The following is a 13747-nucleotide window of genomic DNA, read 5'->3' as shown; positions in this document are numbered from 1 at the left end:
ACTCCAAAACTGCTCAATGAAAAAAAATTGAACTCTAGCTGAATGATTATTAATTTGGCAAACTTAAAACTTATAAATAAGGCATTTGACGCTCAGATTCTGCATTCACTTGTTGCATTGCAAAAAAAAAGCTAAGAAATAGATGCGTGGAAGCCTGCTAAATATTCTTACAACTATTAACTAGGGTGTGTTGAAATTTGCATGACGTAAGCGCCGTGTTCAATTTAGTTTGTTTACTTCGCATAAATGACATTATTGGAGGGGTGGAAAAGGAAATTCCAGCGTACTTTTTTGTTAACAAGTAAAACTTTTATCTTTATTATAGGGTACCACGTTGTAATAGTGGTTAAAAAAGTTTTAACTAACTATTTTGAGGTTTTGAATTGGAAAGTTGTACGTTTTTAAGTGCATGCTGTAATTTAACGCCATCCTACATTCCTAAAAAAATGAATGTTTGATTGTTTTTCATAATGTTTGCCTTTCACGGCATCATTCTGTACATGAAATAGCTAGTCTAGAAATATATAAAGCTTTTTTTAAAACTTAGAAGTCAACCACTGTGTGTACTGTAGCCACTGTATGTGCTATTGTATTTTGTCCTACCACAGAAGGCAGGAGGGTGGGGAGGGGGCACCCTGGGGAAATCCTTTGCATTAGTAAAATAGAAAATGTAGAACAGAGTGGGTGGCAGCATTATAGGAGCATGTGTTAGCAGAGTGGGTGGTAAACCAGCTTGGCGAGGTTCTGTCTGAGAGCAGACCTTCCTCAGGCTGTGGCAGGGCTCAGGTTCAGAAGTAGCAGCACCAACGCTCCAACGCTATGTGGGGAGAATGTGAAAATGTGCTTGCTGCCATGGCAACAAGACCGCTCCACAGTCTCTCGTCCACATAAAGATAGACGGCTACAAACGTGTCCACAGTTCAGTGGCAGGGAGTATGACAGGCTGAAAGAGCCTAGTGAGCGATTATGATCAGTTAATGGCCACAGTATAAGATCAAGCAATTCACATGGAGGACGACCTCATTATAGCTTCTTGGAAATATTACTGCACATTTTATCCCTTTCTGTACTTTCCCTCAGGGTAAGAAGATGGGGACGGTTAGTAGCTCTACGAATTAAAGTAAAAGCTTGCACAGTTCTGATTACACTTTAAATTTATAGCTTCACAATCTTATAATAATGATCTATAACATTGCAGTGGTGTTGTGTCCTTAGATCACCTACTCTCTGCCAATCAGAATATTCTCATGAAAAAAAGGCATTAATATTTGGATTTCCTTATATGAATTGTAAATAATTTCCAGTAAAATCCTATTTTAACACCCAGTGCTACTTTGCATTTATACTGTAGTTTAGTCAATATCTTGACTTCTTTGGAGTCGGAATATTCCGGTTAACTTTACTTCAAAGTTGAGATAGGCTCCAGTACCCCCTGAGAGCCTTGTAATTCGGAAAATACAAGTTTGGAAATACATAAACCCTAAAATGCAGTTTCTAAAATCATTCCTTACTGCGGTTTTGAATTTGTTTAATGCTACTGTTTGTAAATGCTGAAAAAAGGTTGTTAAAAAGGCATTTAAGCATATTTGAATCACTTTGAAAGCTGTAGGCCTTTCGTTTTACATTCCAGGAAATGGTTGTGGACAAATGTGCGTAACACTGGCTATTCATTGTGTTGTTTTATATCTGGAAACTAGTTCGGAAATTCTTTTTTATTTTAGGCTCTGGGTGTTTTTTAGTCGTACGCGCACAGAGTGAGTCATGGTTGCAGTTTCTGTTCAAAATGACAACAGGAGAACAACCAAGACAGACACACAATGATTAGTACTTTAAAAAAAATAAGATTCTTCAAAGTTTGTGGCTTTTTGACAATATTTTTCAACATTGACAACAACAAAACACAATTAGTTTCCTTTGTAGATGCTGAAAGTGAACTGGGTTTCCTTTTGGCTGAGTCCAAGTGCCAAGCCTCCTTTTCATTTAGCTCAAAATAGAAAGCCAGTGCTTACGCATGTCTCCACAACATAGTTTAGGCGGTGCTCGGGCAAGAGTGATTTGTGGGGGTGGAGTAATAGAATCACGGAGAACCAAGAGTATCTGGAAAATGCCAACAGCATGCGTAAATCATTAACTTCATCCGCATGTCAACAGCCGAGGCAACTCCCACTTAGAGTAAAGCCAATGCTACATTCAAAGCTTGTAACCTATTGATTTACATGCCTCGTCATGTGATCTGACAGCCTGTGTTCATATGAGGAACCCAACCATCACTTAAATGACCTCCGTGACCCCACTGAAAGCCACTATTCTAACTACAGCATCACTACTGCATTATAACAGCAGAGGGCACTGGAAAAATAAAATAGAACTCTACAATACTTTATATAATGGATTCCCATCCTGTGACATTTTTATATACTAAAAGTCTGGTAAAAATGTATAGAAAAGATATGTACTATTATTGTTTTCAAAATTAAATGTGCAATAAAATTGACACATCATTTGAAATCATTAGAAGTATAAAAAGAATGATGCAATAGATACTGAAAGTGGAACATATTTTTCCATGTTGCTAGGTAATTTAATTCCAAAAATGTGCATCACACCAAGCAACACTGTCAATACAGAGAGAGGAAAAAAATAATAATAATAACTGCACTGTGGTTGTAAAGTGACTCTTGTGGTTTTAAAAAAATCAACATTACACCACATTTACAAGAAATAAAAGCAGATTAGGTCCAATGGTTATTTAATACATTGCAAGGGAACCTCATGATTGAACACACTCACCGTGAGTTTTGTGCTTGCCTCGTATCTATTTTTGTAACTGCAGCAGAGTCTGGTGCGCCTCTGAAAATGTGCTTTATTCATGTCATGATAACACTTATTTATTCACTAGCCTAGAAATGAGCTCATTCATAATAGATTGGAAAAGGCAGTACATTAAAAATGTGCATGGCTCCTATCGATTCTAGTACAATGACATAGCACTTAATTCATAAGTATTTATACATAGTGCTATGTTCTGTATATAATATGGCTATATTGTGTAATAACTTAACGGTAAGGGATAGATTTGTAAAATGAAGTTTATGATTATTCCAGCCATCTACTGATGATATAAGCGTTGTGATGTTATTAATCTAATCTGCAAACACAAGGTCCATTCCCATAACAGTTAAATAAATGATTGCGTAGGTAATGGGAAATGATGACATTTGGTTAACCCATGGAAAGATTTATAGTACAAAGTTCGATCGTAAATTGGAAAAACAAATCTGTACTTTATCAGAAATGGCCCTCTTGTACATTCTCACTCTGGCTGGATGAGAGCCACATGTCAATGTGCAAATTATTATTGATAGATTATACCATCGTATGTGGAGGCATGAGGGGTGTTGTCTGCACACTATCTTTTGTTTTTTGTTTTTGTTTTTGCTCCTTAAAGCACTAGTTTTAACAGCCGTATGAAAAAAATGGCTGCCTTTTTAGAAGAGAACAAACAGGATGTGTTGTTTCTATTGTCGCCTCTGTGCTTTACAATTGATCAATGACTCATGATTGTACACTAGAGGGAGCCAAATTCCCAAGGAAGCCATTTAAGTTTTATACGCTCAGTACACAACATACATTGCTTCAAAGGGTTAAAAGTTAGACTTTGATATGAATATTGCCAAATTTAAATTTTATATATATATATATATAGTATATATATATTAGATTATATATATACAAGTATTATTTACTTCAAAATAATCATTTATGTGAAATGAATTGACATGAGAGCAATGTTGGAATAACACACTAAAATGTTTTTGATTGCATAAGCAAATATGTTTGCTAAAGACAAGCCAAAGCCCAAAACGAATGCTTAAAATTCAAAAGCAGCCAAAATATAGGGCACGGGATTAAAATTCAATACTTTATTACAGTTTAATAACATTTTGTGGCAATCTATCTTGCATCTGCAGAGCCAGATATATCAGATATTCAAGAAAAAAGCAACTATTTAAATCATGCAGTTAAGAAGGGGTCATTTGGACAAAATCACACTAATTTCTTGGAGCTGTATCTAAGCTGTTTCACATGACGAGTGGGATTTTTCTTTTGTACAAAAAGCAAAGTAAAAAGACCTGACCAACAGGCTTTAGTTGAAACCTCTATAGTCAAACATCCTTGAGGTCATCAACTTTAGTGATAAAATTCTTCAGTAATGACCTCAGTGTACTTGATGAGATCTCCATTCTGTGAGCATCACATTTTGTTTCATTTTTTATGACTTAAATCACTTTTGGTTGACTCACAGATATCATTTAAGTTGCATCGAGTAAATAGACTCGCATTTAAACCAGTAAGACTCATTCATGTTCCACTCAAAACGAGGGGAAGGTTTATTTTAAAGGGACACACCATTTGAAGTGAGGATTAATAAATTATTTGATTGGTTAAAAAAAAATGAGTGTTGTTAATAACCCCAGCAAATCTGAATTAATAACAATGTATGTATTTTAATAAGGCCAGAAAAAGTGGTAGTAAATAAAGGTGGCATTACCCTAACCTTTATTTAGGGCCGCCTCCCAAAAAATCCTGGCCGTTATGAAAAAGATTAAACACTCAATTGTTATTAGTCTGTCCACGTTTTCAACACTCACTGCATCTTAAAGCATTTTAATGTTATTTGAATCTCATTATACTTGTATATAATGACAATAAAAGCATTCAATTTAATTCAAAAAACAAACAAAATGACTGGAGTGTCCCTTAGGAATGGCTACCTTTTTTAACCTGTTTAAATTTACTGCACATGATACCTTTCTTTGTCAACAAAACTTGAATTGCATTAACACTTGGATCATCATTGAGAATTTTAAAATGCTTCTGATAATATTTGCCTGCAGAGATTAAGATATAATCATAGAAAAGATTGCTATCTTGAAGTTTTGACTGTGTATCAATTGTACCATCATATAGCATGTTAAACATTTCCCTACGATATGCTACTTATTTCTCTTGAATTTATCTGGATCACCAGAAAATGACAAGGTGAGAGAATTCAACCTTTCAATACACTGAGAAAATAAACAGTACTTGAGCATCTGAAAAACTGAGCACAGTCAAAAAGCTCAACATTTCAAACTATTATTACACAGATACAGAATGATAAGTGTATTAATTAACAGAGTCAAAAAAACACGTTAAGCCCTGATTTCCAGCAGTATAATAAAAAGAGGCAATTGTTTGTTTGTTTGTTTTTTAACAAAAAAAGCAGACGTCATTATCCCCTCACACTTATAAAGAGTGGCATGAATTTGGCACAGACACCCATGCAGCCGTTTGGTCACACATGAACCAAACGCAGGTTGTGGCACACCGATCCTTAAGAACCTTTCTGGCCTCATGAACTAGCTCTGGTGCACATGAGCCGGACTTAAGTTCTGCACAGATTTAGTTTCAAATTTTTTGATGCGGTGCGTTCCGCAGGCGGTCATGCTTAACGTCTGGGTCATCTGACCCTGGAGCGTTTGACAACAATTGTGCCAGCGACCATGTCATACACAGTCCTGTTGTGTTGGAAGAACAGAAGGGTCACAAAAGCCGGGAAGAAGAAAGCTATTGAAAAGTTCTTGCTCAGGGCTCGAACAGTTGATCTGCCAGGAAAGACAGAAAGAGAACATCCTAAGAGAGCAGGACAGCCATCAAATGAATACCCTTAATTCCCTTTAGAAAGTTCGAATTAACATCCTAAAGTAGTGCCTCGCTACTTTTAAAAGGCCCCATGTTCATGTCTTTTACTACACTAATTAAGTTAGTTTTCTCCTCACTCCAAAGGAGTTTCTTATTCTCTTTCAACTTTACTCACACAGAAATAACTATACTTCGCGCATTCAAAAGATTCCTTGTGAAGTGAGCATGCGTAGAATGCTCCTTTCAAAAGGGCTATCCCAATACAGTAAATACCTCGACATACGAGTGTCCCGACATACAAGCAATTTGAGATACGAGTAAAATTTCGGCCAAATATTTATTTTGAGATATGAGACAAATTTTGATATACGAGCATACAGTGGACGCGAGAGACTGCACATAAAAACATCATGGGCACTGTCTCTCTCCCCGCAACTCCCTCGTGCAATGTCTCTACGAGCACTGGGCGGAGCGTTGCATTTTTTTCAGTGTTTTTTTCCTCGTTAGTCAGTGCGAATGGCGGAGCTTGTTCGCTAATACGAGAGGAGTACTACTTCCCGGGCAAGTTGGCAAGTGGCCGTGCGTTAACTGTTGTGAGGACATTTGTGTGCATCATTTTGGGAATATTTTGAAGGGAAGACAAAAGCAAACCCTCGATAGGTTGCATCTGAAAGTCAGGGTGGAGGCGGGGCAAATAGAGCCAACCCGGGAGAAGAAAGGTATAAAAATTTAAAATAAAATTAGAATTACGTTTAGTGTAAGGTTAGATTACACTTATTTTGTGTCTGCATCGTAATCCAAGTTAATTTAAATTTGTTTACGTTATCTTACGAGCGCGTTGCCGTGCAAAAAAGTCCCCCCTATCTGTTCCTCCCTCTCTCTCCCCTCTGCAAAATCCGTCTAATTTTAGTACTATTAAAAACATTTTAGTACTATTAAACCACTAGTTATTTGTTACTTTGTTAATAGATGGCGAATTAGAACAAATTAAAAAAAAATCCAATCCAATATCCTGTTTTTGGTGTTTTTTCAGAGGGTTGAAATGAATTAATTTGTTTTTAGTTCATTTCTATGGGAAACGTTCGTTTGAGTTACGAGTAAATCTACATGCAAGCCCAGTCCCGGAATGAATTAAGCCCGTATCGCGAGGTACCACTGTAGATGCTTTTAAAAAAACAATTAAAATTCATTTTAGCGTTAACCTGCCGAGTGATTTTTTTATAAATGAAACTATGATTAAGCATTGACTGTGTGTAAACATAACCACTGTTTACTGTCAATCTAACCAATATAGAATTGCATGTCCATCGACAACAATCACATTACTTTGCACAACATTTGTGGCTGTTTTTTCTCCAGTGATTGATAATTAAGAGCTCAGGATAACGAACAAGAAAATGCTCGTTAATGCTTGACGTTTTAATGGCGGCACACACTTTCGTGTCCGCCCACTTCCTGAGAATAAGTAACGCTCCTTCATCAGAGTGACTTCAACTCTCTGCAGTTAATGAACTTTTTACCTCTTGCTTTTATATATAGTAACTGTCCTCTGAGTCAGCAATGAGCTGTGTGATGATGAGACCACCATTTGCAAAAATTATCATTGCTAAGGACAATGACTTTGTCATGGAAAACTTAACACTTAAATGCTCCAATCTATATAACCTCAGTGGTGTCAAATTTATGGCCCGTGACCCAGAACCGGTCTGCCACCAGGTTCCATCTGGCCCGCAAAGGCTGTTTTATCCGTCTATCTTATTCATGTTTTTATTTTGATACAAATGACGTAAACCGAAACGCCCTGGAATTTCAGTGAGCGAGTCATAAACGGGTGCACTTAGCTGAAATAATAAAATATATTTTCTTCCATTTCTGCAGTAAGCAACATGGTGTGCTCCTACAAAAGTAATACTTGCATGTATCATGTCATAATATTGTTTGTTTGGTCGTTTTGTTTGCAAATGTTTAGTCAAAAACAAATGTTTGACATTACAGGTAATTACTCAAATATGGGGGATTTTAAAATCCTTATCACAGACAATACATTTGTTGAACTTACGCAGACAGAGATACATCAGTGGCCGGCACAACGAGGACGCGGTTGGGCTGAACCAGAACAGATGTGTCGCATGTCACAACTCGGAGTCCAATGAGGAATTTTCCTGGAGTGGCCCCTCCTGCTCCCCATATACATACAATCTGCAAGGAAATGTTAGTGATGAAGTAACTTGCATCTCAAGAGGAAAAAAGTACTAATCACTCGTGTTGTTACATCTACATTGGACAAGTAAATGTATGAGAACTAGTGATCGGCTGATACTTGGCAATTTGGCGTATATCGGTATGGGCCTTTTTTGTTCGTTAAATCAATGTTGTTGTTGCGACTGCTATGCTTCCCTTTATTGATATATTATGTATTATTTAATTTTACATTCAATAACATATACATATATACACATAAATATGTACACACATAAACACATATGTATGTATGTATATATATATATATATATATACATACACATATATACATATACACATACATATATACATATACATGCATATATGTAGATGTGTATGAGCATCCTGGCAGCCCTCCTGGGATAGTAGAATATTATTTTACTTTTTTTACTGTTATTTTTGTTTCATTAAGAGACTGTTTCATTACTAGTTTGGTTCATAGCATTCCAGAACCAATGGGGGGAATATTTCATTGTTCTCCAAAGCAAAAGCAGATGTTAGCAACTGTATTTCTTTTCATTGCAGAGTTAATCAGTCTGCTTTATGTACTTATAATTCATTTATAATGAATAATTAATTTATGTATTTATAAATAATCAAATATTTAGCTTGACAAGTCGAAATAAGAGCTTTTGGACAATTTTAGTTATAAACTGTCTCTAAAAGATGAGTTGGTTACCTAAAATGCTGTTGATTATTTGGATCGAATAATGGATGATTATTTGTTTCACTCCTTCACTGCCACTGACAGTGACAGACATCAAATCCATTTCAAGTGTGATGGCTTGCTTTGAGTGATCATGTTTCATTCACATTGTTCAATCGCTCCCAGCCCCCCATCAAATTGGACTAGATGTCTGTCAGCATTTGACGCAAATGCCTTTAGAGTTAATGACAGGAAAGGGAAACTACTAAGAATCAAACATCAGCCAACTAATCAAAATGGATCGTTTTTTTGAATGAAACAGGTAACACAATTGTCATGGATCCTTACTTCATAAAAACACACTAAAATTGGGTACACAAGAGCAACCAGCATCATTTTCTGTAGCTCCTCCATCGATGTTTCCTCGTCTATTTCATCGACGATAAAATGCATGGCAAACTTGGACACATCTCTAAAAGAAAGAAAAGCAAGAATATTTGTATGACAGACCAGCGTCACACAACAGCCTTGCCACAGCAGTTGCTTACTTGATTCCACTCAGATGCATAATACTGATGATAATAGACGCTTTGATGAAAAACAGAATGAAGAAGTCCACAATTTCGGCTAGGAGCCTTTGGAGAGGTGAGGGGATTGTGTATTCTCGACCTGGTGAGGGGATGAGAACTCTGGGTCAAACTAAATTAACACAGAAATGTAGCCCTGATATCTAGAAATGCTATCGCACGAAACTCAAGTTTGACATGGTAAAGTTTAGTGCAGTGGTGCGAATAAGTTAGACACAAAGAGCAAAAATTTGAAACAGTGAGAGCCTAAGAGCCACACCTTACGTTCATTTTCTGAACCACTTTATCCTCACAAGGGTCACGTGGGGGGGGGGGGGTGCTGGAGACTATCCCATCTGACTCCAGGCATGAGGTGGGGGACACCCTGAATGGGTGGCCAGCCAATCACACACACCCATACCTAGGGGTAATTTAGAGTGCCCAACCAGCCTACCAAGCATGTTTTTGGAATATGGGAGGAAAACAGAGGACCAGGAGAAAACCCACAAAAGGCCCAAGGAGAACATGCAAACGCCACACAGGTGGACCGACTTGGATTTGAACCCAGGACCCAAGAACTGTGAGGCCAACACGCTAACCACTCAGCTCCCATCTGCCAATTAGTATTTTATCATTTGTTTTTGATGGGCCCTGATGAATTTGAGTGTGTTTTAAGAGAGATTAAAAATAAGAAACATGAAACGAGGCAAAGAGTCAGAGTACATACAAAATATGATAAGAAGCAAGGAGCCGCATGCAGCTCGAGAGCCGCGTGTTCACCACCCCTGGTTTAGTGTAATGACATGTTTAAATGCATGCAAGTTTATCCTGGTTTTACCTGGCCTCCGTGCATTTCCATTCTCGTGTGGCAACTGCTGCGGCTGAGTCTGGACTGCAGCCCCGCCCGCGGCTTCACCTCCTCGACTACTCGAAGAGCCTGAGGGGGTCGCATTATGTGTCAGCGGAAAACCGACGTATTGGGCATTGGAATCGAGACGTGCCGTTGACGGTCCGTTGACCGATTGTAGAATACAAGGATAGGACATGGCTGCTGACGCCGCCAGCCAGCTCTGCCAAGTCACATAGCCGGTGGAGTACTGGCACATCCACGCTTGCAATTTCTCGCAATACTCAGCGGTAGTGCAGCTTTCGGGTACATCTTTCCCATTTTTGCGTTGGGCTTTTCGCGGTGAATCTTCTGCCGTGCGCGGTTTAAGTCCATTAGTGGTAGCTTTATACTTATCGGGGTCCATGTTTGTGTTTTCCCCGTCCGCCATGTTGGACAAGGTTGACGCAAGGCTTTACGTCATCGCTGGATATTCAAAGCAACCCACAGGGGAGTTCTTTTTATTACCATTTGTTTTTACTTGGCTTTCACCGAGTTACAAATTTAAACATGGTGTAAAATATATATTTTTATAAATTTTGCTTGACATACGATCAATAGTTTTGACGAAATCAATGCTGGTTTACAACGAAATAAGTACATATTCCGTTCGTCCCCTTTTGGATAAAATATGGTACGGTCCAAATTCACCTACGACTCTGCTGTCAGATACAGAAATGGGGCGGGGGCATAGACAAATACATTTGCCCGTTTACCTAATTCTATTTTTTATTGTATAGCTTTACAATTTGTTTAAATATTTATCAGATTATTATTCATTTATTTTTAAATGTTTCAAAAATGCAAAAAAGGTTTTTGATCAGGTTATATTATGCTTTTATTTTATTAAACTACTACTAGACTATCTGATCAAAAAGTTGCTAAGCAAGTGGTGAAACACATCCCATCCTTTCCTTTCTTTAAAAAATCTTCAGAGGCACGTCTTTTCCCTAATTATCCTACCCACATGTCCAAATAACCCACCCACCTGTGGAATACAGAAAACATTTTCAAAAGTGTGACAAACAGTCTATAGTGCTATTGTCCTTTTGCAAACATTCATTGCCTTATCCCTTATCTTCACAAGCATCAAATTTAATCTTCAAGTCTTTCTGTATAAATATTAGTTTACAGTAATCATGGATGGCAAATGAATTAATAAAAGCAGCATTTTACAAAGAGGCTTGTTAGTTCCCAGCCAACAAGTGCATGCAATCCAGCACAAGAGCCCACTACCCCAAAGACCCTTAATTAGGACAAGGACACATGCTTTACTTCCTGTCTGTAGATCAAAAACAAAAGTCTTAGTAAATATGGTGTCAAAGTCTTGACACCAACAAGGGATTTGGCCAAAAGAGGTTATTAATCTTTTCTTGTTTGAACAAAAAGAAAACTGCCGAGAATAAAAACCTGCAAGTTTGGTTTTCAGTTGCCCCAGTCATCCAAGGTGACTTAGTGAATGACAAAATCCTCTCCCAGTCTGAAGTCTTTCGGTAAACTACTAGGGGATTATTTCCCAACCATTGTGCCGTGAGCAATGGTCAGGTGTGCCGTGGAAATTGCAAGAAATCAGTGTAATAAGAGAAAATTGAATATAACAGACTAAAATGAATTATTACAAGGTTAAGATCAATACACAAACAGATTACACAATTACAAGATTCAAATTACGAGTCATTTTGTTGCTTATTTTTTTCTCCAACCAGAAGTTGGTTGGTTTCTAGGGCAACAACCTTCGCCAACGTATAATCAGTGTGAGCCCAATTTTTAGCGCAATATTTGGAGAAAAGTCATAATATTACATTACTTGTTTTTGCATCACTCGAATTGGAAGTTGTTCAGAATCCACAGACACCAGCTTTTGGTGACATTAGGAATCATTGGCGCTTTGTGATTCCTGCTGATAAACTTTGAGAATGACTATTGTTAATATAGAAGTCATGGCTTTAAAAAGATTTTCAAAATGGGTGTCCTTTGAGATTCATGCAACGCAAAGTGTGCCACAGCTCAAAAAGGTTGGGAAACACTGCATTAGGGTAATTAAGTTGGTTGTTCAACCCCAAATTCCAATTAAGCGCCATTCCATAAATACCAAGTTTTAGACAATTCATATGGTTGACATGACATTTGCTGATACATCTGATCTAGTCAATTATTTGCACCTAATTGAAGCAATTTCACCAATCAACTACATTTTTGCACAGAAGCGCAGTAACCTTTTACCATGTATGCAAAATTTAGAAATGAGTACACATGACCTCTGAATGAAACAAAGACTTAAGAGTTACAACTCCAATTTTATTGCAATTTTTTTGTCCTTTATCATACATCACATTTGTCAAGATTTAAGCTTCCCTCTCGTAGGTCCTCAGTGCAACAACATCACCCATGATGCATTTCTGCAGAGAATTACATATTTAAGCATTAAAAAAGGTTGCACACTTTAAAACAAAAAACAACTTACAGCTGTTAGCTTGCCATCCTGAATTTCTCTTTCTAGTGTGGTAGACTTTCCATCCCATGCTTGCTTCTGCACCAGTTTGCCATTCTCCAACGTAATAATGGTCTGCAGACCACATTCTCTTTCAATACTTGCAAAAGGACTCGCCCATTTATTTATTATTGTTTTTTTAACAAACCTTGGCCTGTCGGTCATCTGCCGTGGACTCATCGAACTCCTCGTTGAGTTTGAACTTTATTTCTTTAGTCTTGAAAGTGCTCTCAGACCTCATTGTGACGAGGCCTGCATCATCCACGCTGAACACAAGGTTGGGTTTAACCACATTGCCCATTTGGCGTGTGGCAAAGCCAACACCTCCATTCCATAAAAAAATAAATGGCTTCAATTAGCACCTCTTCACAACAATATTAATGCATAGTTTATCCTTACCAAGAGCCTTCATGTATTCATCAAAGTTGTCACTGGCAGTCAGTTTCCAGGTTCCAACAAATTGCTCTACCATGGCGATGTTTGTAGTTGACTTTGTGAGTCCGAAATGCAGAATGCAGCACTCCCTTTCTGTGTAGGATGTAGATAGGACAGAGGACAGATTGACACACTGAGAAAATGTCATTTTTGAAGTCCCGTGAGCCTGTGGTTGATGCGAAGCCGGCCAATCCGGAGCAGGCGTTGCCGTTGCCATGTGGACAATGGGATTAAGGGGCTTGTCTTAAAATTAAATTCTGGTGCGTGGGCCTAAAGAGGACAAAGCCTTCCTCTGTTTGGAATTCTTTTGATTGACAAATGCATTCAGTTTGATTTAGCACTAAAAAAACATTTTTTATGGTTATGAAATGTTAATTCTATAAACCTACTTGCCAACTGTCATTTTTTTGTGTTTTTTATATCTATTTTTTCAATATGGGTATGTTAGGTACTGTATGTGTAATGGAAACGGCAAGTTTTGTTTTAGAAAATACTAATAAATAAAATAATGAAATGCTGAAAAGCTTTACTCTCTCACTTTAAATGAAAATTCTGATAATTCAAAATGCTTTATTTGGAGAAAGTTACAAATAGTCAAACATTTTGATGGGAGAAAATCGTAGTATATTGAGATGACACTATACTGCAAATGAAAGTTCATAGTCATTAAATATTATAGTACTTACCCTTGACTTAATAAGCTTTCAAATCACTCCTTTGGTGCATCTTTGCATGCCTTTTTTCCCACATTACTCTTGGCTGACTCAATGCCACTCCTACCGCAAACATTCAAACAG

The 13747-nt window shown here is 37.6% G+C and overlaps 2 protein-coding genes across 2 annotated transcripts; both read right to left on the bottom strand.

Annotated features, from left to right (window-relative positions):
* Nucleotides 1-3908: 3908 nt before the first annotated feature.
* On the bottom strand, nt 3909-10457 carry fam8a1b (family with sequence similarity 8 member A1b). The gene is made up of 5 exons (XM_077599511.1): nt 9977-10457; nt 9121-9241; nt 8921-9044; nt 7745-7884; nt 3909-5648 (listed from the first exon to the last, which is right to left on the bottom strand). Exons 1-5 carry the CDS (start codon nt 10413-10415, stop codon nt 5504-5506), a joined length of 969 nt encoding a protein of 322 aa, XP_077455637.1. The 5' UTR covers nt 10416-10457; the 3' UTR covers nt 3909-5503.
* Nucleotides 10458-12301: 1844 nt separating this feature from the next.
* Nucleotides 12302-13085, bottom strand: fabp4b (fatty acid binding protein 4b). Its single transcript, XM_077599447.1, has 4 exons — nt 12915-13085; nt 12664-12839; nt 12489-12590; nt 12302-12423 (listed from the first exon to the last, which is right to left on the bottom strand). Exons 1-4 carry the CDS (start codon nt 12985-12987, stop codon nt 12370-12372), a joined length of 405 nt encoding a protein of 134 aa, XP_077455573.1. The 5' UTR covers nt 12988-13085; the 3' UTR covers nt 12302-12369.
* Between the last annotated feature and the right edge of the window lie 662 nt (nt 13086-13747).

The sequence above is a fragment of the Stigmatopora argus genome, chromosome 4 (assembly GCF_051989625.1).
Source record: "Stigmatopora argus isolate UIUO_Sarg chromosome 4, RoL_Sarg_1.0, whole genome shotgun sequence".
In the NCBI taxonomy this organism is placed as follows: domain Eukaryota; kingdom Metazoa; phylum Chordata; class Actinopteri; order Syngnathiformes; family Syngnathidae; genus Stigmatopora; species Stigmatopora argus.
The sequence above is the reverse complement of the archived record's forward strand: the minus strand, read 5'-3'. Positions and strand labels throughout refer to the sequence as shown.

Excerpts from the sequence above, each read along its gene's own strand:
- fam8a1b (XM_077599511.1), bottom strand. The coding sequence starts at position 10,415 with ATGGCGGACGGGGAAAACACAAACATGGACCCCGATAAGTATAAAGCT. Across the intron at positions 9,242-9,976 it reads TGGAAATGCACGGAGGCCAG|GTCGAGAATACACAATCCCC; the intron begins GTAAAACCAGGA and ends TCCCCTCACCAG. Across the intron at positions 5,649-7,744 it reads ACTGATGTATCTCTGTCTGC|ATCAACTGTTCGAGCCCTGA; the intron begins GTAAGTTCAACA and ends CTTTCCTGGCAG.
- fabp4b (XM_077599447.1), bottom strand. The coding sequence starts at position 12,987 with ATGGTAGAGCAATTTGTTGGAACCTGGAAACTGACTGCCAGTGACAAC. Across the intron at positions 12,591-12,663 it reads CAGATGACCGACAGGCCAAG|ACCATTATTACGTTGGAGAA; the intron begins GTTTGTTAAAAA and ends TGTGGTCTGCAG. Across the intron at positions 12,424-12,488 it reads AGGATGGCAAGCTAACAGCT|AAATGCATCATGGGTGATGT; the intron begins GTAAGTTGTTTT and ends AATTCTCTGCAG.